This window comes from Mercenaria mercenaria, chromosome 3 (assembly GCF_021730395.1).
Source record: "Mercenaria mercenaria strain notata chromosome 3, MADL_Memer_1, whole genome shotgun sequence".
NCBI classification, from domain to species: domain Eukaryota; kingdom Metazoa; phylum Mollusca; class Bivalvia; order Venerida; family Veneridae; genus Mercenaria; species Mercenaria mercenaria.
The window spans coordinates 9,562,493-9,587,452 of record NC_069363.1 but is presented as its reverse complement, the minus strand read 5'-3'; the positions used below and the strand labels follow the sequence as shown (position 1 = coordinate 9,587,452).

Genomic DNA, 24,960 nt, shown 5'->3' with positions numbered 1-24,960 from the left:
GGTGTTTTGCCACCTTTAATAGCTGGACAGTGTCGCTATCACCGTGACTAACAAGCAAACAAAACCTTGAACTTTGAAAACAAACTTGAGCGGAACCCAAGATTATTTGTGAGTTACAGTACCTTCTTGTTGAGTACATGTACAGTCAGGTTTAAAATATTTTGTAGAAACTAACTTGTATCTGAACAGGTTGTGTCGATAAAGAATTACAATCTTTAATAAAAGGGAGTGAAATTGGATAAATTGTGAATTGTTTTTAGCTCATCTGATTTTTTGGAAAAAAATGATGAGTTATTGTCATCACTTGATCGGCGTCGGTGTCGGCATCGGCGTTGCCTGGTTAAGTTTTATGTTTAGGTCAGCTTTTCTCCTAAACTATCAAAGGTATTGCTTTGAAACTTGGAACACTTGTTCAGCATCATTAGCTGACCCTGTACACCAAGAAACATAACTCCATCCTCCTTTTTTGCAATAATTATTGCCCCTTTTGGACTTAGGAAATCAGTTTTCTTGGTTGAGTATTATGTTTAAGTCAGCTTTTCTCATAAACTATTAAAGCTATTGCTTTAAAACTTGCAACAGTTTTTCACCATCATAAGCGGACGCTGTACATCAAGAAACATAACCCTATCCTGCTTTTTGGAAGAAGATGGCCCTTAGGCTAGGACAATATTTTTATTATATAAAAAAATCAGATGAGCGTCAGCACCCGCAAGGCGGTGCTCTTGTTTAAATATATTATTGAAGAACTTCTTTTTTTTCAGTGTTGCTACAGCTGCAGATATGGAACTGAAAAAAATTATAGCGTAAGTTTTTCATTTGTTGTAATCTTTTTTTTTCTGTAAAATCAAACAACCACACTTGGTCTAGTCAAGAAGTGGTCTCTATCTGCAGGCATTTGTAATCCACAGGCTACGCTTCAAATATTCAAATCTGAACTGAAATAGTGGTCAGTGACATGTTGTGATCTCTGTTTACAGGTGGTTTTAACCACTGGTTTGACTCTCAGCTTAACTAAGCACAGAGTGCTCAAAGTGAGCTATTGTGACTGCCCTGTATCTGCCATCAGTCATTTCTTATCAATTCTTATCAGCATTTTGTTTTAGTCAACATATTCTCCAAAACCTTAAAGCCGATTTCAACCAGACTTAATAGGAATGTGTCAATTATGATCATCTTTCAGATTCCTTCAAGCATAAGTCTGTACAGAGTTTTGGAGACCATGGCAACCAAAAGGAAGAAGCTTTAAAATTTAATTTTTTTTCTCAGGAACTTTTAATTTTGTAGAAAAGTGTGACCCTCTACCAAATTCCTTCAGATTATTCACTTTCGTTGAAAAACATAGCCACCAGGATGCAGGTTTAGTTTTCCTTTTATGTCAAACTTTGAAGGTCTCCTCTGAAACCACTGGATTGACACAAAATAATTTCTTAGCAATATTCCTTGAGTAACCCTCCCCCAAATTCCTTTAAATTATTTTGTTTTGTTAATAAACATGGCCTTTAAGGTGCGAGGCTTGTTTTCCCTATATGGATTTATGGAATGCTTCAAAAATCTTCTCTCAAACTGCTTGCCCAATTTTAAAATAATTTCACTGCAATTTACATTAAGTTACACTCTACCAAATTCATTCATATTGTTCTGTTTCATTCAGTTGCAAGCAGAGGATGGGGCTAACTCTGTGTATGGCTATATATATGGAAAACTTAGATAATCTTCTCTGAAACTGATCTTCCTAATTCAAAATAATTCCACACAAATGTTCCTTGGGTGATGATCAACAAAATTCCTTCCAGCTTCCACTCACATTATGCCCCTCCCATCCCATCCCAGCAAAAGCAAAAAATACATTTTAGTTTCTTGGGTTTCTTGATACTGTGTCTTAGTAACATATCTCCCAACCCCTGCCGACATTACCATCAACATTATGTGTATTGTGTTTCTTGATACTGTCTCCTAGTATCACATCATTCCCCCACCGCCCCACCAATATTAGCCACCCCGACTCAAAATAACCACCCCCCTCCCGAACACACCAAAAAATATAGTAAAATGATAAGACACAAATAGAACCTTTTTACTGTTTTTCGATATTGTCTCTACGTATCCTGTGTCATCATCCATAATCCACCTTTTTACATTACCCACCAGTGTTTTAGTGGCACCTTTAAACGTTTCCTTGTAAGGAAACACTAACTCAATTTCAAACATAATTACAATTTTCCTTGCATGACCCTCTACCAAAAGTGTTCAAGCAAGCTGTGAAAATCAAGTGACCATATGAGGACCATCATGGCTCTCTTACAGCCTGTAGAACCTCGTCGTCATAAGATTGCTTCGAGTGTTAAGTGACATTGCCAATCTCATTCCAGTTACAGTTATTAGGATTTTGGTTTGTTCCATTGATGGTGCCTTTGCTTTCTGTGATGCTTTAAGTTTCCTGTGTTGTGCAGTGGTTAAGGTGGCTGACATTGATTCACTTGCCCACACCACTATGGGTTCAAACTTCAATCAGGGCAGAGTGTAAATTATACTGTGTATGAATGTAGTCCACCTGTCTTGCTGAAGGTTCTGTGCCCTTGCCTGAAATAATGTCTTGAGGATCACTTGATGTCTTCCCCCATTGTTAAATCTGGAAAATCACCAGAAGAATTTAAATTTTTTTTTGTGTGACCTGAACCTAACAGAAACAAACTTAGATGCTTTGAAAATTAGGATCATACTCTGCAATGTAAATTGGTATAGTTTTATGCACATCGTGGCTACACATTCAGAACAGGGACAAAGCAGAAAAAAAAATCTGCAGGAAAATATCATGGAAACTGATTATTCAGGAAAAATCAGGGAACTCCCACGGAATGTTACATAATTTTAGTAAAAAAATATTGGCTACTGATGGTTTCTTTTCTTAAAGTTATGCTTAAAACACTTTATTAGTTCTTTTATCATTCTAGTAGTTCTGTGAAAATAAAAACAGATGAAAAATGAAAACATTAGATTAATCAGACCTGGGATTTTTCAGGACTGGTCTTGATTTCAGGCTTTAGACTGCCATAATTTCTCTAAAAGCTCTAATGAAAAAGGAGATTTCAGGCCAAGGAATATAGATTTTCAGTTATTAGCTGACTCCCAGGCCTGTTAATGTAACATGTCAAGAAATAAAGAGCTTGCCAGATGTAGTATCAACTGTAAGGGGATCCATTTCTTTGTTGGGTTAAACATCACACTGACACATTTATAGGTCATATGGTGATTTTCATGATGGAGAAAGATTGGAGGTGCCCCTCCGAGCATTTTTTTTTTCAGGCACAGACGGGGCACCTGGGTAGAACCACCAAACTTCGGCAAGCCTAAGGGGATAGAGGCCATATGTAAACACTTGATGTAAGGTAGAGTTGTATGCAAGGAAAATGATCAGAGAAAACCACCATTCAGGCTGGGAATTTTACTTTGGATTTCTGTTGCCAACCTTTTGTAAATGTCTGCTAGTTTTCATAATAATGTGATAGCTAAGGTCATTGATTCTTAAACTAATCAAAATAATGGATTTGTTACCATCCCTTAAAGTGGTGGGTTTAATGAACTGTCTTTCTGTAAAGATCATTGATTCATAGCCTATGACAGTTAGCACATACTGAAGTTGTTAAAATTCCATTAGGATGTGGGTATGATATTTTGACAGAGAAATTGTTTTTCTGTAAAGATATTATACCATAAAGATACTACTCAATATATTAGTACTTGAAAGAACTATTAGCAAGCATTTAGATACTGAGTGTAATCACCTTTCAAGGAGCATTCATGCTGTACCATAACCTTTAGCCTGCTTGCGGCAAGTGATTCCACCTTTGCGACCAGTGCAGACCAAGATCAGCCTGCACATCCAATGTCATCCATGCAGTCTGATCATGGTCTGCACTGTTTGCTGTTCAGTCAGCAAGTTTTCAGTGAACACCCTCTTCAAATAATAAATGGTATTGCCCAAATTGAATGATGGACCAGTTCATTTTAGAAATTTAGAAATTTAGCAGGGTAAAGGTTAACAAACATTTCTTAAAGTGTGTACCATATACAATAAGGGTTAGTAACTCCAAGTGAAAGGAAGGAGGTACAACTGTTTTGTACTTAGGAGAGAACTTTTGATTTTATGTTGCAACATTTACTCTGAGAATAGGTTTTACAAATTGGATATGACCAAAGTTAAACAACTTTGTCTGGAATGTTTTGAGAAGTAAAAATAATACTATCTCAAAGATTAAAACTTGTTGAGAGAATGTCTTTATAAACAAAATTCAGAACTAATAAAAGTTTGCTTGTCTAACAATACAAATCTATGATGCTGGCTAGTAAAGTCCCTTTAAATGGTCAAAACAGCTTTGGTTATAACATGGCTACTTTTCTTGGTATGAACATAGAATATATTCATTTCTTGTAATTTCCTGTTTTCCAAATTTCCTTGTCGCAGGATGTTTGCTATGGATTTAGGAGAAATGTAGAGGGTGTGTATCTTCTAAGAGGAATGTTTCTTGTCGTGGATGCTACAGACTTAGAACAAAATTAAAATGATGTGACCTGGTACTACCACTCATACTGAAATAGAGTTTATCTTCAACAAATACAACATTCTCTCTCATGCCCCCACACATTTGTGTGGGTGGGGGCTTATAGCATTGCTGCTGTCCATATGCCATCAGTTCATCCCAAAATCTTGCATGTCCAATTCCTCCCACACTATTAGCCTGATATGATCCAATTAGGGTCTTTTGATAGTTTTTAGCTCGACTATTCTTTGAATAGTCGAGCTGTTGGACTCACCTATGCGTTCGCATCTGCATCCGCGTCCGCATCCCGATTTGGTTAAGGTTTTGTATGTAAGCTGGTATCTCTGTAACCACTTGTGGAAATGGATTGAAACTTCACACACTTATTCGCTGTGATAAACTGACCTACATTGCACAGGTTCCATAACTCTATTTTGCTTTGTACAAAATTATGCCCCTTTTTCGACTTAGAAATTCTTGGTTAAGGTTTTGTATGTAAGCTGGTATCTCAGTAATCGCTTGTGGGAATGGATTGAAACTTCACACACTTATTCACTGTGATAAACTGACCTACATTGCACAGGTTCCATAACTCTGTTTTGCTTTTTTATAAAATTATGCCCCTTTTTTGACTTAGAAATTCTTGGTTAAGGTTTTGTATGTAAGCTGGTATCTCAGTAACCGCTTGTGGGAATAGATTGAAACTTCACACACTTATTCACTGTGATAAACTGACCTACGTTGCACAGGTTCCATAACTCTGTTTTGCTTTTTTTACAAAATTATGTCCCTTTTTTGACTTAGAAATTCTTGGTTACGGTTTTGTATGTAAGCTGGTATCTCAATACCCACTGATGGGAATGGATTGAAACTTCACACATTTGTTCACTGTCATGATCTGACATGCACTGTGTAGGTCCATTAACTCTACTTTACATTTTTTCAAAATTATGCCCCTTTTTCTGACTTAGCAGTTTTTTGTTAATTTTTGTATGTAAACTGGTATCTCAGTATCCACTAATGGGAATGGATTGAAACTTCACACACTTGTTCACTGTCATTATCTGACATGCACTGTGTAGGTCCCATAACTCTACTCTGCATTTATTCAAAATTATGCCCCTTTTTCAGCTTTGCAGTTTTTGGTTAAGTTTTTGTATGTAAGCTGGTATTTCAGTATCCACTTATGGGATAGGATTGAAACATCACACACTCTCCATTTTTTTTTTTTACAAAATTATGCCCCTTTTTCGACTTTTGTATTCATTCAGTTGACAAGGCTTGTTGAATAGTCGAGCGTTGCTGTCCTCCGACAGCTCTTGTTGCTTTATGGAATATAGAGAAAATTTTGTGTGTCCAACTCTTCCCACACTATTAGCCTGATTTTCTTCAAACTTTCACAGATGAACAAGCTTGATGCGCAGATGACCATAAAGGAAGAAATTTTCTGTGACTATTTTTGCTGCAGCTATGGCTCTTTGATAGTTTTTGCTATATGGAATATAGAGAAAAATCTTGTGTGTCCAACTCTTCCCACACTATCAGCCTGATTTGCTTCAAACTTTCACAGCATGCAAAGTTCACAACTTGTGTCACTGGATTGAAGGTCATGATTACATTTTACTTTCTCTATATCAAACTGGGGATATAACCTTTAGTGATAGCTCTGGTTTCTTTTGAATGAATATTATATACAATATACATTATTCCTGAACATTTCATGTTTAACATTAGGTACTGTATTGTCATCATTAAGGACATGACAGATTATCATAATGATGTACAGGTAAAAAAATTGTAGACATGGTAGAATTTTCTATTTTCATTTGGAGCTCTGTGTGTCAGGTTTGTTTTAGTACTTTCAGATTCTCTGATATTTTTCTTACAGATCTGTAGATTTCAACAGTCCTGCCATCTTGAATAAGCTGTTTGGAATCATCCTGGGGACAATAGAAGTAAAAGGACAGGTATAAATGAAATTTATTGGTGATAAACAATGTTCAAGCGATTTTGCACTTTTAGATACAAAAGCTGAAAATTTCTACAATTTATATTCTGGTTTCACACTGATTTTTCAAAGTATCATAAAGAACACTGTATTATTGGGTAATATGTAAGTCTCTGTCTTAATGTTGAGATATTTTCTCAGAATTAGAGAGAAGCTCAAAATTGAAGCTTGTTTTATCAGCTCTGTTACCGTATAACGGGTATTTTTTATCTGCTGCTAATTTTTACTATTTTTTACGACCAAATCAGATTCGTAAATATTGGCTTCATATAAATTCGCCACATAAAGTGAAGTAAATTGGTTGACATTGTGATTTCGTAAATTTTGAAATCGTATAAAATAAAAGCATGTTTTTTTACCCCAAATCCGTAAACTTTTACAGCAGTAAAAATAACCCATTATACTGTATTTGAAAGTTCTCAAATTAGAGAGTGTTTCTTGTAATCTTTTCATCTGTGTCGTCATGGTGTTTTGCATAAAAGGGGTTTCTTAAAAACTACTTTGCTAAATGCTTTCAAACTTCACATATGTCTTGTATTAACTGGGGAATACTTTTCAGCAAATCTAGTCATAATCTGCACGTTTACAATAAAGTTGCAGCCATTTAATCAGAAACTTTCATTTGAGTCAGTCCAATGCTATATCTAGTTGATATTATCTGGGAGTGTTTCTGTTTACCACTAAACACTTCACAGCCAGTATCTTCCATTTTGCCCTATTTGTATGACAGTAATTGCCCCAGAATGTGTACAGAAGAGGACAACTTTATAGCTAAATGTATGTTAAACTTTATATTTTAACAATTGATGGCCTTCCAAGGGGAATGACAGTTCATTGATCTTTCATGTTCTGTCTGCTGTTAGTGTACACGTATATAAAGGAACTTTTAAAAAATCAAATCCCTGAATATTTAAAAAACTGAACAGTTGTTTCATTCTAAAAATGTCCTACCTTCTTTATGCAAAGCATTACCTCTTTCAACATTACAATGCATAAAACTGAAGTTTTCTTTTGGTATGAAACCTGAGCAATTAAATGATGTTTTACTGTAATCTGTGTCAAAGACATACTGACATAGAATATTGTCTGTTCTAAATTGAAGCCTGCTACTCGGCCTGACATGAAGAGAGTTCCAGCATGCACAAGAATTAGGATGAAGATTTTACCTTACATATTGAAAGCTCGAGAATCGGCTAATTTCTTCCCTTTCAATATTCAGGTATGTGTGTTTTTGTTTTCTGTAATTTGATTTAATATTTTTCATAGTTTTAAATTGTACTAGTTGGCCATAACATATTTATATCCTGACTTTAATAAAATTTACTTTAGACATTGAATGATATTTTTGAGTCGGTTTAAATTAATAAGGTATTTACTAAGTAATGAATAGCATATTGTTTCAAATGTATATAACAATATAAAGTTTGGTTTTGATTATTTTCAGTGATGTAATGTTTATTAAATAATCAAGGACTTCACATGGTTTATTGGGATCATGGAGAAAGTTCATTTTTAATGTAATAGAATTCCACTGAGCCAGTGCTAGGGACGTAAGGTCTTTGCAGATTTCATTACCTCTCATGAGCAGGCTCAATCAAACCGAGTCTGTTATTATGGTGCTTGGTTGTGTTCAATGCCTCCAAAGGATCTATTGACAGATTTTATTATTGTTCATTTATGGTCAATTTGATTAATCCTAGTTGTAATGAACTAGGCATCATGTACAGTTTACTTCATAACTCGCATCATAACATTCTCTCATCAGTCAGAGTTAACCATTGTTTATCAAAGAATATACAATGCCTGACTTCCTTCTTTGTTTAATGGACAAACAAATCTAATCATATTAGACAATGTTTTTGATTCCTCGTAAAATATCTTCCTGTATCTATGAACGTATTTTGGGTATGAAGCAAAGTTATACAAAAAAAAAATATTGTCTACTTTTTCATAATAAGAGAAACACTGGAAAGCTTTAAAAGTAGGGTACATCCGGGAAAATACGGACATAGGTATAAATACGGACACCAACAGGGGAAACTGATATCGTCAAGTATTCTACTTTATAAGGTTATGAAGAAAATATGCAAAACAATTAATGACACCCCCTGTCCACACCATAAAAAAAACAATGACGTTTTGATAAATATGACACCAGGGAACGTGCTCAAAGACAACTACGAATGCTCTTTTTCCATTCTTGTATAAACATCGACACACTAGCAATTTACACCGATCAGGTTTAAAGATCTATTTCAGGTTTACCATCAATCTAAGCATTATATAAAATTGTTCGAAATCATTTTTCAGTGTTTAATTTCTTTAACAATTGTATTTTTAAGCTTATAAAGTACCAAAAATAAAGAAAAACAAACTGTCCAAATTTTTCCTATCAAATTTGCATTATAGTGAAAATACAGACGTGCAATTTTAGAAACCAGAAACATGTCTCAGAATTAGACATCGCAAGAAATTAGGCCTGTCCCAGCTAGCAAAATATAAAATATTATGGGACCCATAAGGGCCCCTTATTTCTTCTATATAAAACCCAGATGGGATTTGCAAACGGGATTGGCATGGGTCCCACATGGGCTTCAGAATGAATACATTGGTGTATCAAATCAATGAAACATTGTATATGGGTCCAATGTGGGCAAATACATGTAATTACAATATCGGTCCCATATGGGACTCGTATGATACATTTGTCCTGAGATATAGCCCATATGGGTCCCTTATAGGCTTGCATGCTGGGATAAACATCTGACCAAGTGTAAATTTTAGTCTTGTCCGTTTAAATACGTATAATGATAATTGCGAGCCAAGTCATGGCCAATAACTAAAAGTCTGTATTCAGTCGATTCTGCAGATCTAGATGTTTGTGCTTACAAAAAGTTAATTGATGATGAGGATAGCAAAGGTCATTGTTTATTCAGTATATGCGGTCGGGATGCATCACCATGGCAACTGTACTTTGACGGAGTAGGTTACTGTTGGTAAACATGCAGTAGCAATTCATATGATAACGATCAGCATTGCACCCATTGTTGTGCATTCTTAAAATGTTCAGGCACAGCTTTGATATCAGAGGTTTCTCTACAAAGCCTAATTGAAGGGCCAATCCTACTAAAACCCAAATTCGAACCTGTGTCCAGACGAGGGGCCGCGGGGGTTGGGGTTGCAATTTTGCATGTAACATTATCTGAATATAAATCTAGAACTATGTACATCCAGATTTCAAACTATGATTTTGTAGAGATATAAAATCGAAGAAGAGTCAGTTTTGTCCAGACTTTTGTACCGGTACTACGTGACCATTGTAATGCTTAATGAAAAAAGGTTATATGGCTTCCTTTAAAAATGACATACTTATACCTAGAGATAATATAGATCAACCATTTCTGACAAGTATATGTGAACAGAAAAGTTTAAAGCTAGAAAAGAAATTATCTAAAACAAACAAGCCGAAAACATCAAAAACGAAAAGTAACTTGAGAATATATGTTTAGTGCATCTAAATACTGCAACTGTAATTCAAGAAAGAATCCATGTTTTTAAATGAACAATCTTTGTAGCCGGGCCATTTCATATAGCCTTATTAATTGAATGTAAGTAGCCTACAAACCTTTTTTCACCACAGTATATGAATTTATTAAACAGTATTTTTAAAAAAGAATTGATCGTCCGTATTTTCCCTATCACGATCAGGATGTCCTAATTTTTCCGATTCTGTGTCCGTATTTTTACTACCGCGTCCGAGTTATACCGTTTTTGACTGTGGTTGAAAACATGCTTTTTACTATATTGTGAGTGTATGGAACACTATAACCAAACGGTAATACCAAACATAAAGATATCCGAATATATATTTAATGTTCTTGTACCCGAGTTAATGCGTGGTGGGAAGATATGAAACGTCCAACACTGGGTTGCAAAAATCGTCCGTATTTTCCCAGCTGTACCCTATAAGGTTGGTATATAAATGTTACGTAAGGCTCATTGCTGGAGACATTGCATAATACATTTAACATTTTAATTCTTTCCACAGCTGATATTTGATTGCTTGTATGGACAGAACACAAACACAAAGCTCAAGGTGTATGCCATACAGTTGATTCACCATATGTGTCTATAGTAAGTTGTTTTAGTTACATAACAAAATATATTTCTAATTGTAATTCCAAGCTACTTACTTTATGTTACATATACAAAACAAGTCTTTGATTGCAATATCATCATTCCATAGTTTGCTATAATTTTAACAATTTGATCTGAACTGATTGATTTAGTTATTTCAGTCCTATAATTATGGTCAGTATTTTGGCAATTTTATTCCGCAAAATGATAGCAAATCTTAAGCTTAAAAGTTTAAATTTCCTATCATCAATTTTAAATGTTTACAAAGGCTTGAATTCATTGTAGCCTGTAGGGCTTCCTTGGTTGATTGGTTTAGGTTTCTGACTTGTAATGACTTGTGCTTCACTGACATGGATTTGAAACCTGGCTTAGGGTGTGAAATTCTTTCATGTGAGGAAGCCATCCACCTGGCCTATGGAAGGTTGATGGTTCTACCTAGGTCCCTACCACGTCTTAAACAATGCTCAGAGGGGCACCTGGGAGTCTTCCTCCACAATGAAAGTTGGAAAAGTGACTATATGACCTAAATTGTATCAGTGTGACTCCAAACCTAACAAAAACAAAAAACCAACAAATGGAGCCTGTCCGACTAGCTCAACAGTTGGAGAAAAAAACTTTCAATCAGAATGTCATATATTGGAATTACTGGTGCAGCTTATACTCTCTGTGATGATTGATTGTTGAAGAAGAAAACTTGTTTAAGATGGGTCTGGGTGGCTTAGTGGTTAAGGTAACTGACTTCCAATCACTTGCCTCGCACTGCTGCGGGTTGGACACTTTGCTTGGGGTGTAGAGTATTTAAGAAATGAAATGTATTTTTTCGGTGTTCATGCAAAATGAACGACAGAATAGCGCGATTCGTGTTTAATTTGCCGATCCTTTTCTGGTGTTCATTTCAAATGAACACCAAAAAAATGCATTTCATTTCTTACATTTACATTATATTTCTTTTCCATTTGTAAACAAGATTATATTATAAACTGCACACATTTTGTTGCATTTAACATTAAAATTAGCTTCCCGGCCATTCTGTTCACGAGACGGAACAACTGCGACGTCATCTAAGGAACTTTCTCCCTGACTATACGCGGACATCGTCAAAACTAAGCAACGTTGACATAACTTTTGTGCCATTCCTTTTGTTAGCTCACCTGAAAGGGCCAAAATTAGCTTATTTGACCTTGTCTGCACAATAGCAGCTTCATTTATGATTTGATTTTAACCAAACTTGCACACAACTTGTATCACCACAAGATCTTGGTTCCTTTCTTGAACTGGCCAGATTCCTTCATGGGTTCGAGAGTTATGGCCCCTTAAAGGTCCAAAATTGGCTATTTTGGCTTTTGCAGCCATATAGAGACTTCATTTATGGTTTGATTTGATACAAACTTTCAAAATATCTTCAACAACAATAAATCTTGGATTCCATGACGAATCAGTCAGATCCAATCGTAGGTTCCAGAGTTATTTTATATCTGATTACCTCCCCTGATTTTAATCTAAATGGATTTATATCAGTAAGTACTTATAGGACTTATTTGAAATTTCATTATTATCATTAGTTGGACTGAGACAATCAGGGTAGATAACTATGGACTGATTTTATGTCAAATTACCTCCTTTTATTTCAAATTAAAATGGGTATATCTCCGTAACTAATGAAGATACTGATCTGAAATTTCATTTATGTCAACAAATGGACTTGGACAATCAGCGAAGATACATATTGACTGAATTTATGACAAATTACCTCCCTTTATTTTTTATCAAAATGAATACACCTTAGCAGCTTCTAATGAGATTGGTTTGAAACGTTATTTATGTCTTCCATGGTAAGAAATAGTCATATTAGATAACTCTTGATTGAAAATTTGTCAATATGAATACTTTACTATTATATTGTTGTATAGGCTTGTACTCTGTATCTTCTACATGCATATACCAATGCATGATTACCTCCTCTGATTTTAATAAAAATGGATTTATCTCGGTAAATATTTTTAGAACTCATTTGAAATTTCATTATTGTCTTTAGTTGGAGTGAGGCAATCAGGTCAGATAGCTATGGACTGATTTTATGTCAAATTACCTCCCTTTGTTTCAAATTAAAATGGGTGTATCTCAGAAACCAATGAAGATACTGATTTGATATGTCATTTGTACCATCAGATGGACTCTGACAATCAGGGTTGATAACTTTTGACTGAATTTATGACAAATTACCTCCCTTTATTTTATGTAAACGAATATATCTCAGCAGCATCTAATGAGATTGGTTTTAAATGTTATTTAAGTCTTCCAGGGTAAGGAATAGTCATGTTAGTACAAAAATGCAGCATTTGAGCCTAGGACCCTCAAACTTGGTATGGAAATTGGCCCTGACTAGGTCCAAAGGGACTGTTACAAGAAAATGTTTATCCTGATGATATTTAATGTGTATGCCTATGTGCTCTATGTCAAAACTTGATCATATCATTTTGAGCAATGGTAGTCAGGTGAGCGATACAGGGCCATCATGGCCCTCTTGTTGTTCATACGAAATGAATGTCAAAATTTTCAATGGAAAAGAATAGGGCAAATGTAAATATTTTGGCTTGCAGAATGTTGGTGGTTCTTACCATGTGCCAGCCAAGGCCTGAAAAAATAAAGAAGATTAAAAAGAATTTGTTTAAGTCATCTGTTTTCCAACTTCGACCTGAATGTGTGGAAGTTGTGTAGATATAAAATTTATAGCTGTAAGTCCGATGTTACAAACCAAGCTAAGCAAGTGCATGTAATTTTCAGTTAATAGCTGTAGTTCCTGTGATACCAGTTCATAGTTGTAAGTCTAGTGTTACAAACCAATCTTTTACAAGTGTATATATATTTTATTTAAAGCTGCAGTTCCACTGATATCAAGTTTATAGCTGTAAGTGCAGTGTTACAAACCAAGTTGATCAATCTTGTCAAAGAAGGAAAAGAGGTTAGATTATTTTCATAATTCTTCTTGATTTGAGAGTTGAATGGAAAATTTTGATAACTTGCTCTTTATTTTCATTGAGTTAAGACATATTCCAATTCAACTCTCATAATATTGAGGTTATGTATTGTTCTGACTGTTTGATTCATTAATTAAGGACACCCATTACCTCTGACCACTAGTTTGTAATGTTGCATTTGGCCTTAGTCATGTTGGCATGATTTAAACCAATAATATTCTTTGCGTCTTTCATTTATTCTGGATTCTAATAAGCACACAAGCCAAAAAGTAAATATGTATCATTGATATTCCTGGGTGACTAATTTTGATGGATTTTGTTGTTCGGACAATCTGTGAAATTAAATCCAAACAAACAAGTAGAATTTCCATCATTTTGTGTTGCGGTTATTTGCATTTTAAGTTCATACACAAATTCATATTCCAACAAAACAGCTATTTTAACAATAACAACAAATTTGTGTGAACAAAATCAAATGATTTCACAGTAGTAGGTAATTGCTAATGAAACAAGCTGAATTATCACTTAACGTAGGCATAACTTACTAAAGAAAGATGATACTGTTATTGAGATTCTAGTATATTAAAATATTAAATATTTTTTACAGGATGCAAAAGTTTTAAGTCTGGGCTATGTAGCAATAGGAAAGTTGGTGAATAAATTCCCACAACTTGTAGCCTCAAATATCGCTCTTGTACAAGTCTTCTTCCATGTCATGTGCCAGGTAAGACTATAAGACAGTTCTTTAAATGTATGTAAAACTGATTTAAACTGTTGATATATTCTATTAAAAAAAGTTCTACACGCAAGATAGCTTAAAGGCATAGGCTAGAGTCTGTATATGAGATGGGCAAATTTTTCCCAATAATAGAATTTCTTCAAACTTTGGATATTGAAAGACAGTCATCTAAGAAACAAAGATAGGCAATAAAAGTCATTGGTCACCAGTATTGAAAAAGAGTTATCTGCCCTTGAAAACAGATTTCCCCAAAAAATGCCTTTTTCAAGGGCAGATACTGGTGATGATTGTCCTTCCATATCCAAAGTTTGAAGAAATTCTCTATTACTGGGAAAAATTTCACCCATCTCATAAACAGAGACTCTAGCGTACACCTTTATGCCATATTTGAATCTTTTTGAGTTGGTTCCATTTGAAAAAACAGATTTTTTTGTTTACATAGGAAGGTGTGATGATAACCTCAGCCAGATTTGAACCTATGGCCTTGGATCTGAGCATCTGACCCCTTAACCACTATAGTACTGCTCTCTAGCTTTTGTGGAGAAAGCCAGTACATGTTATTTACCTGTTGCTTGATTTTAATTACATAATTGACATACAGAGAGCTTAAAGAAGATGCCTTTTGATAGCATTGGACACTGGAAACAGGGTCCATTGTTCTTTTACACTGTAGAAGAGTAAAAACCTAGTACATGCTAGTATTTAAAATTGCTGAACAGAATAAATTTTGTCAGTTAGTGAAATTGACTAGGTAACAATTGACAATAAATATTCAGTAGAGACAATTTATCTTTTAAGTAGAAATTCTTGCCAGGATAGTGTTCACTATTTTAGGTGGACTCGGAGATGCGACTGGCTGTACAGGAGGCATTGTCTTTAATGGCGGATGCATTCAAGGACTTGGATGAATCAAACATGAAAATCATGGAGGCATTACTTATGGAAGCCATTGACAAGGTTACATTTTGATCCACTAACTTTTTAAATAGGCATCACATACAGTGTTAGAAATTTATATTGTAATTAATACTTTTGGAAAAGTGTGTCCTGCCCCCAGCTTCACCTTTCTGAAGCAATCTACAGCAGTATGGGGTTAACAGATTTAGAACACAACACAACACAACACAAGGTACACTGGATCCTGGTGTTCTGTTTGTTTCGTTGACTGCCATGTTTGACTGAAAATGACATGTATACAGATTTATGTCAATTTTTTTGAAATTGAAAAAGTACTTTCAATTTGACCTTCTTTATAGACTTTATTTACTTAAAAATGTGTAGAAAAAGTATCTGCTGTAATAGTGACATAATAATTATGTGCTTAAAAATGATATATGAGTCATACCATGGGAAAATCAACATAGTGGCTTTGCGACCAGCATGGATCCAGACCAGCCTGCGCATCTGCGCAGTCTAGTCAGGATCCATGCTGTTCGCTAACAGTTTCTCCAATTCCAATAGGCTTTAAAAGCGAACAGCATGGAGCCTGACCAGACTGCGCGGATGCGCGGGCTGGTCTGGATCCATGCTGGTCGCAAACCCACTATGTTGGTTTTGTCATGGCACGGCTCATATGTTAGGAATTTAGATATATTTTTTACAGCACACTACAAATATTTTGAGATAAAGGATATGGTCACATTTTGTAGGCATTTTTTCACCTGTTTCTAAATTTTGATACTGTTATGATATTTTGAATGACATGACATTTAAAAACAGGATGAATCCAACGAATACAAAGTGTGTTTTTTTTTCTCAGGAAGAACCACAAGCTAGGATGATGGCGGTACAATATTCAGAGAGAATATTTCAGCAGGATCATGTACCTTCTAGATATATCCTCTTATTAGCTGCTGGTGATCAGTATGTATCATAGCTTTCCTTTGAAAATGTGAAATCAGTAATATTTGTTGGGGATGACTTTTAATAGATTTTGTGTTTGTGTCAGTCAACATAATTAGATCCTAATGAACAAGAAAATTTCTCATTTATTTTTAGCTCACCTGTCACAAAGAGAGGTCACAAGGTTTTTCTATTATTTGACCTAATGACCTAGTTTTTGAAGGCATGTGACCCACTTTTAAACTTGACCTAGATATCATCAAGGTGAACATTCTCACCAATTTTCATGAAGATCTCATGAAAAATATGGCCTCTAGAGAGGTCACAAGGTTTTTCTATTTTTCTACCTACTGACCTAGATTTTGACCGCACATGACCCAGTGTCGAACTTGACCTAGACATCATCAGGCTGAACACTCTCACCAATTTTCATGAAGATCCATTGAGAAATATGGCCTCTAGAGAGGTCACAAGGTTTTTCTATTTTTAGACCTTCTAACCTAGTTTTTGACCGCACATGACCCAGTTTCGAACTTAAACTAGATATCATCAAGGTGTATCAGTGCTATACACTAGGCATGTTAAAGAACCAGGCTGTCTATTCGCAACGAGCTAGGCTAAGTTAGCCGGACAAGCCTGTATCTGATTTCTGATCTCTCTGTCGTGGGGGCTTTGTCTCACTCTGTCCCTCTGGTCAGATCGCTCTGTGTCTGTACTAGTAGAGGATGAATTATGCACCCTGTAGGGCTGCATTTGAACTTTGTAAAGCGCCTTTGAACGTGAAATTGATCATGAAAAGGGCGCTATATAAATCTGATATAATAATAATAATAATAATAATATACCAGTAACCTAAATGTAACTTTCAAAAGGATTTAAAATTACCAAGACAACACATTCTTGACTAGTTTCGACCTTTATGTCTTCGTCAGAAATAACAATGTAACTTTGAAACAATGTACGTTAAACATCTTATTCATGGATGTGATAAATACATAATATTTTATAGTCAGTAAAATAACTTACAGATATAAAAGAGTACAGTAATGATAAAACATTATTACTATAAATAGTAACAAAACTGCATTTTACCAGGCAAAATAACCAGTAGCGGCCATTATAACAGGAAGCAAGCATTATAACTGGTTATTTGCCTGCCAGTGATGAGTGACATTATTTATGATGTCCATATTATTGCCGATTTTTTTTTTTTAATTTTATGATTAACTGATTCAAACAATCGGATAATTGTTATTATGTTAAGGTACATAATAAAAAACTTGTTTAACAGGAATGACATTCCTTACGTGGTTATAAGAACTCCTAAACCTATATTGGCACTGGGGCTATGCCCTCTTTCAGTGTAGGTTTAGTCGTGCTGATAAGCACTTCAGGCCCGCCATTGCTGATTAATAAATGTATAGTAATGTTTGATCCGAGGTACAGGTATTTCTCATTTCTATATGCTTATTTGTTTTTAATAGGAAAGAAGACATTCGCATCGAAGCATTGAAAGGCTTGCACCCACAACCAGTTGTAGATAAATCCAACACAAAACCTGTAGAAACTGTACTCCCAAACTTCACAACCATGGTGGAATATATCAAAGAGAAAGTAATTCTTGTTAGAAAATGTATCTCACTTTACAAAAAAGAAATGACACTAACAGACAGAGTAAAACAAAGTTCATGAAATGCTCTTTGATAATACACTTGTTGATTTAGATTCATTTTGAGATTTTGAGTTGAAGGAAATGATTTCATTTGTGTATAATTTCAAATTTTCAAATCTTTCATGAGCATTATTACAATGTTTACCAGAATAGTTTATGTATTGACTACCAATAGAATATTAGAATAAAAGATGTTGTTAATCAACTTTCTTTGTTTTTGTAGGCAGATATTCGTGTCACAACTCAGAATAGGTATGTTGTAGCCAATAACACACTGCCATTCAATCCAGCAGCCTTCAGTGAGATATTACTGTATCTGAGGGCATGCCTGGCTTACAGTGCCGGGCTCAAGCCAGACATGGATGGCATAGCAGCGATGAAGGACCAGGCACCAAAAATTTCAAAATATGTAAAGACACTGCTAGCTGGGAGCAGATTGGATACCAGTCCAGTAAAAACCTATGTAGACCTTGTACAACTTCTTCTCAAAGCTGTTGGAGGTGAGCACCGTTAGGAGTCCTGTATATCTTAAATAACCCCCCACACACTTTTTGGCAGATTTAGTTCACAGATGAATACAGTTTGTAGATGTTAGTAAATAATTTCATGCAATTTAAGGGAAATGTTTGTTATTTTTCACATTTTACCATATATTGGACTTCAAGTTGTGGACTAATTTCTTTTTGAAATAAAGCAAAATGATTTTCAAGACTGTTTCTGCTGGCAAATTTGGAAAATTCTCTGTTCTTTTGTTCTGAAATGACAATAAGTATGTTATACCATTCTTTGACTGCTTCAGATATTATTAAACTTGTGTTGCAAAATCTGTTATAATTATTTCTTTATTCTGTGATAGCCCTCTACTAAGTTGATTTTTATTCTTTTTGAATCTGTTTAGGTGCAACACCTATGTATTGTTTACTTGAGATGGTTGCCTTGGCAGCAGATCATCTTGTACCAAAATTTGTAGAGCAACTTCCTTGGTTAAAGGTAAATTTAAAATTTGGTATAATTTAGAGTCCACATTTTTAGCTCATCTGATTTTCTTAGAAAAAAAGATGATTTATTGTCAACACTTGATCGGCATTGGCTTTGGTGGCGTTGGCTTTGACATTGCCTGGTTAAGTTTTGTGTTTAGGTTAGCTTTTCTACTGAACTATTGAAGCTATTGCTTTAAAATTTGCAACACTTGTTCACCATCAAAAGCTGACTTTGACAGCAAGAAACATAACTCCATTATGCTTTTTGCAAGAATTATGGCCCCTTTTGGACTTAGAAAATATCAGATTTCTTGGTTAAGTTTTGCGTTTAGGTCAACTTTTATTCTTTACGTTCAAAGCTATTGCTTTAAAACTTTGAGCAGTTATTCGCCATTAAAAGCTGACACTGAGCAACAAGTACCGTAACTCTGCATTGCTTTTTGCAAGAATTATGGTCCCTTTTTGGACTTAGAAAATCATGGGTAGGTCAATATTTCTATTATACAGAGAAAAAAATCAGATGAGTGTCTGCACCCACAAGGCGGTGCTCTTGTTCTATATATATATATATGTATAAATGTGGAAACTGATGGCCAAATTTTTATATAATTTCACGCAAATAGTCATTGTCTGATTATGTTGATATGTTCAAACGTGTCCACTGAAGGGTGTGGTCACCTTCCTTGCATGTATATAGTGAAAATGTTTAAAGTCTTCTTGTTGGGAACCATTGATTAAGTCATACAAATGTTCCTTTGTGGACTTCTTGCCATTGCCATTCATTAAAATTATGGTTACCAGGAGACTAGTTTTACTGGTATGATTATATGAAATCTTCTCTGAGTCTCTGTTGGTTAGATTCCAGTATTATTTTTTTGCAAGATTTTTGAGTGCTTTGGATGATCCTCTAGCAAAGGTGATACAGCTAATACAGTTTGTTCATAAAACGTGGCAGCAATAGGCAGGACTTCTGATAACTACTAGTATAATGTATTTAAGGTATTAGATCACTAATAGTAATGTTTTCAAAATGGCCTTTGCTTGGTATATTCTGAAAGGTAACCGTGTTTTGCACTATTTTGCAATTTTTAAACAACTTTTACCGTGTTGTTTTTTATAAATTTTGTATAACTTATGGTATCTCCTCAAGCTCAAGTAGAGACAAATTTCAAAGTGGTGGCCACTATCCAAAACGTTTGCAGAGAACTGATTTTACCATTAATTTTAATAAAAGAAACATCAAACTATTGGTAAACAATTATAAAACACACACAAAAAAAATGTAAATATCATTTTTTATGGTGCCTCAAGTAAACGGATTTAATGAGACAGAATTCATATTTCAACATTGAAAAAAATAAGGTCGAATGCTGTGTTTCTGTTTTGAATTTTGCTTACTGCATTAAAAAATAACCTTAGGGTAGAAGTAAAACCTACCTAAATTTCTTCCACAAAATATAATCTAAGAGTGAAAGCAAAATAGAGAACTTTCACCGTATGTAACTCAATATTTTTAAAGATTTGTAACTCTACCCCTTCTGTTTAAGTAGTAAATTCACTTTTAACACCAAGAAATCGCTTATAAGATTCATCTTTTTCCATTTTTGTACAAGAAATCAGTAATAAGTCTTGAAAGAAGTAAACACTTACTAGAAAAAAAGGAAAATAAGAAGAAAAAAATTGGTCCCAGTAGGGCTTGAACCTACGCACCCCTAAGAATTGCAGTAAAAGTAGGTTTATGGTAGGAATTGAATACTCTTCAAAAAGGAGGTTCTCTATTAGTGACCTAATACCTTAACACACACTTTGAAAATTATTGCATCTGATACTCCTAGTGGGGAGAAAGGTGAGTGAGCAGGTGTCAAATTGGATGACCAAATACTTGAAATGAGCACCTACAAAACTGTAAGATGGACACCATGAAAATCCTAGTGTCTGATTCCCAAAGTTGGGAGGAGGGCATATTGTATGATTGTATTAATACGCTTTTATAGACTAGCTTATTACTGTCAGTATTTGATGTTAGAGGTGTTATTTAGGAATAGTGTCATAATATTGTTACTATTTTTGTTGTAGACATTTGTGTTTTCCATGAAAGATGACATTCGAGATCTTGCTGCCAACTTGTATGCTTTTGTTGTATGCAAACAGACAGATGAGGACAGAATTCTTGAAGCTTTGGACACATTTCATACTTCTCTCACAGATAAGGTGACTTTCATTCAATTTTGTGTTCCAGGCAGGATATACCTGACTGAAGCAGATTTTCTCAGATACAGCAGAAATGAATGCTTTCAGAGTCCATATAAGTTTTCAGCATCACAAGATGAACTCATCAGTTTTGATTATGTCTAAATGATATCCATTTTCAACTTCCAAATTTTAAATTTAAAACTGCTAAACCAAATGCTTTCAAAATCAAAACAAGTTTTGTGCATGATGAGATGATCTCACGGGTTACATAACACAGGCTTGCAGAATTGTGCCCCTTACTGACTCTGAAATTTTGATGAAAGTTTTGCATTTAAGTAGGTTTCTCAGCAAGTACTCACCAGAATACTTTCAAAATTTTATCAAGTTTTCTGCATCATGAGATGACTGTAACGTGTCTGACACTAGGTATTGGAATTATGCTCCATTGTATCCAGTGAAGGTTTTTGCAATCTTTGACTTCACTGCAAGAAATTTAATGTAACTTGAGATATTGATAGTTAGCAATTGAGGGAAGTAGACTACATAAGAACTATAACTTTGTCTTGAAAGTTTTTAGAATAGTGTTTCTGTTTGTTCTTAAAGGCACTGACCTCCAAAAGTCAGTTGGTCATTTGAGTTTAAAATAAAAAAAATTTGTGTAGGGCAGTCATATGTGGTCTTTTACAAAAATGATGCCACAAAAACATTTAAAAATCTGGAAAAAAACATTAAACATTAAAAGACAGCTCAATTATTTTTAAGCATTAATTTTAATAACTTGAACGGGGGTAATGCAGATTCTAACACGATCCGCAGCAACTGTCCCATTACATACGAATCATTTCAGGGCCAAACAGTTGAAAACAACATTTCAAAAATATAATTATGAATAAAAGTCATACTGACTTATGTGTAGGTCCGTAAAACGCGTTTTGATCTCTACGAGTGAGTTCAATTAGCTCAATTATAATTCGGCGGTGAAGTCATAAATGTATGACATAAAGTTTGATGTCATAATGATGTGACGTCATAAAAAAAGTTTAGCTGGTAACTCGTATCACAGAGTCAACTAATATAACCTTATTTGATGATTCTGTTCATAAATCGTTTGCGAGATGTTAAATTACTAATTTATAAATACTTCTCAAAATTCTGATAAAAAAAAACAAATATCTGTATGTTCCATTGGCTATGCAACACTTTCTAACCTTAGGGGTAAATTGTAACAGCATATGACCCGAATGACGTATTACACTGAAAATGTAGTACTGTAAAATGCAAATTATTTGCGTTGTTAGAATCAAAATAATAAATATGTTCCAACAATTTTATCAGTTAATAAAATATGGGCAGTCGTTCGGATGCGAATAATTAAATCACTAGTGCTGCGCACTCGTGATTTAATTATTACGCATCCCAACTCCTGCCCATATTTTATTAACTGATAAAATATAGGAACAGATTTATTATTTCTTAATTGTTTTATGATTTCCAGTGAAATTAATGACAAAGGAAATCCAATATTTGCATGCTTCAGTTAAATGTATTGTTTTACATTAACCAAGAAAGGTATCTTGTTGAAAATGCGCAAACATACTGCATGATAATTTTAGATTTTATACATAATTATTTAGCAGAGACAATATGTTTTAAAACGATACAAACTAAAGACATTTTTATAGGCTAGTTTTAAAGTTATAGCATCAGCCAACTCATTTATTGAAGGACCCTTGTGTTTAACATTTAAGGAAAAAGTTTGATACTTTCAATAAGATATTTGACTTTATTGTTTTCATAATTCCTTCTTTTATGTATTTCTTATTATGTTAGAGTGTAGAAATTCAACATGGTGCTTTGTTGGCCCTTGGATATTTGATTGGTCAGTTATTGAGAAGCAGACGCAATCAAGAAAGTCAAGGGAGCTCACTGTGGCAGAAAATGGAAAAGCGGATAGAGGTTGCTGTTCTTTCAATTGGTATGTTGCTATGTATTCAGTTAAGGAACTGAAGTACTTCAAACATGTTCTCATACTCAACATTCTGTATGGAGAGTTCTAGATAAGACCTTGTGCAGTCACAAGAGAAATCATGACAGTTAAGGTTTGGTTATGGTTCCAGTAGGACTAGGAACCAGATCAAAACATTGAATTTAAAAATTTGAATTTATGGTGTGAACTTTTGTGTTTCATTGTATTCCAACAGCACCAAATTTCAGTTTGCTTAGTTAATTTCCATTATTATTTACTATTTACTCTTTTATTAATACTAGATTTATTGGATTTGCATAAATTTGGATTGATAAAATCCATCTGGTATTTTATAAGTTTATGCAAATGCAACACAGATGTCACTTTATTTTTGTTGTTTTCTTCTAATTCAGCACGACTTGTTAAAGTATCGGAGGAGACTAACCCACTGCTGTCTGGAGGAGCGTGTCAAGCTGTTGGTGAAATAGGACGTAACGCTGCCCTACCACTGCCCACTGGTGATGATGGGAACAGTGATGGAGAGATAACAAAACTTTCCACTGTGAAAAATCTTATTTCTATCATCAAGTCTGGTAAAGAAACTTCAAAGGTAAATGTTTGGTCTCTGTCATATAACTATGTTAAAGTAAACTTCCCTGTGTATAGGGGGCAACAGAGGCCAAGTGGTGATGGTTGCTGAGTTCAGACAGCTTGCCATTTACCTCAGTCTGTGTATCGGATCTTTCTTCATGTTGATATGTGAGAAATCCATCCATCTGGCTTATGGAAGGTCTGTGGTTCTATTAGCGCCTGTCTGTGCTTGAAATTATGCCTTGAGAGGCACCTAGGGTCATCCTACATCACTTAAAACTTGAAAATGACCATATGATCAACGTTGTGTAGAGGTGATTAACAAACAATATCTTTCTGTCTGAAACTGTTAGCCACTATAAGATGCCACTGTTAGATGCAACTTAAAAATAGTTGTTGAAAAATATGTTGTTGTACAAATATCTGATCTTTTGGCATGTCACCGTCTATTTGAGATAGCGCCTGAATTTTCCAACCGTTTAATGGAACCTCTGTGGCAGAGTGGTTATGGCTGCTGTCTTTGAACCACATGCCCCTCACCTCTGTTAGTTTGAAAACTTGCTAGAAATGTATAACTATTCTGTATGAAGAAGCAATTCATTTGGCTTGTGGAAGTCCATTGGATCTATCCAGATGTGCGTATTTACCTTAAATCATTTAAGAAGAGAAGAAGTGTGCCTTCCGCTACCATTACAGCATGATGCCTTATCATCTAGATAGTGTGTTTGGCTTTTAATCCAACTGACAAATATGTTGAGTTTTTCAAGCAGTAAAAATGAAAGATCTACAGAATACATAAAGATTTGCAAAATCTTGTTCAAAGTCACTACTGAAGTGTTACATTTTTTCTCATATTCATAAACAGCTATTCAGAAGTAATCAGTTTTGAATGTAAGCTGTAGAACATTTTAAATTTTAAAGATCATGCTTTAGATTTGTGTGAAAAAAGTTATGTCAAATACTTTACAGTTTTACTGTGTTTTTGTACTTAATTGATTTGAAATTTTCTTGTGTTTATAGAGTAAGGAGAGAGCAGCACTGTGTCTAGGTCAGTTGTGTGTCGGAGAAGGAAAGTTCCCACATAGAAAAGTTGCCATAGAGGGGCTTCTGGATTCTGTCCAGGTCAGCTTGAATTTTCTGTAACACAAGTTGGCAAACTAAAAATAAAGTTTTTATTAAAATGTTTCCATTTTCAACCAAATGTTCAGAGTGAGCTGTTAGTTTAGGCAAATAGTCCAGCATCCTCCATCTGTTATCTATCTTCAGCATTTTAACTTACACATCTTATCCTCAGAAATTACTAGCTAAAATTA

The 24,960-nt window shown here is 34.6% G+C and overlaps 1 protein-coding gene across 1 annotated transcript in view; it reads left to right on the top strand.

The window, feature by feature from the left end:
* Window positions 1–24,960, top strand: part of LOC123525473 (proteasome adapter and scaffold protein ECM29-like) — a 107,501-nt gene that overhangs the window by 34,366 nt on the left and 48,175 nt on the right. Inside the window, exons 7-21 of the mRNA XM_053537732.1 lie at window positions 765–806; window positions 6,430–6,508; window positions 7,652–7,768; window positions 10,598–10,683; window positions 13,564–13,648; window positions 14,272–14,388; window positions 15,238–15,360; window positions 16,163–16,266; window positions 17,730–17,859; window positions 18,141–18,417; window positions 18,816–18,907; window positions 20,974–21,108; window positions 22,921–23,065; window positions 23,470–23,666; window positions 24,668–24,769. Coding sequence (XP_053393707.1) covers window positions 765–806; window positions 6,430–6,508; window positions 7,652–7,768; window positions 10,598–10,683; window positions 13,564–13,648; window positions 14,272–14,388; window positions 15,238–15,360; window positions 16,163–16,266; window positions 17,730–17,859; window positions 18,141–18,417; window positions 18,816–18,907; window positions 20,974–21,108; window positions 22,921–23,065; window positions 23,470–23,666; window positions 24,668–24,769 — 1,831 coding nt within the window. The remainder of the gene's footprint in view (window positions 1–764; window positions 807–6,429; window positions 6,509–7,651; window positions 7,769–10,597; window positions 10,684–13,563; window positions 13,649–14,271; window positions 14,389–15,237; window positions 15,361–16,162; window positions 16,267–17,729; window positions 17,860–18,140; window positions 18,418–18,815; window positions 18,908–20,973; window positions 21,109–22,920; window positions 23,066–23,469; window positions 23,667–24,667; window positions 24,770–24,960) is intronic.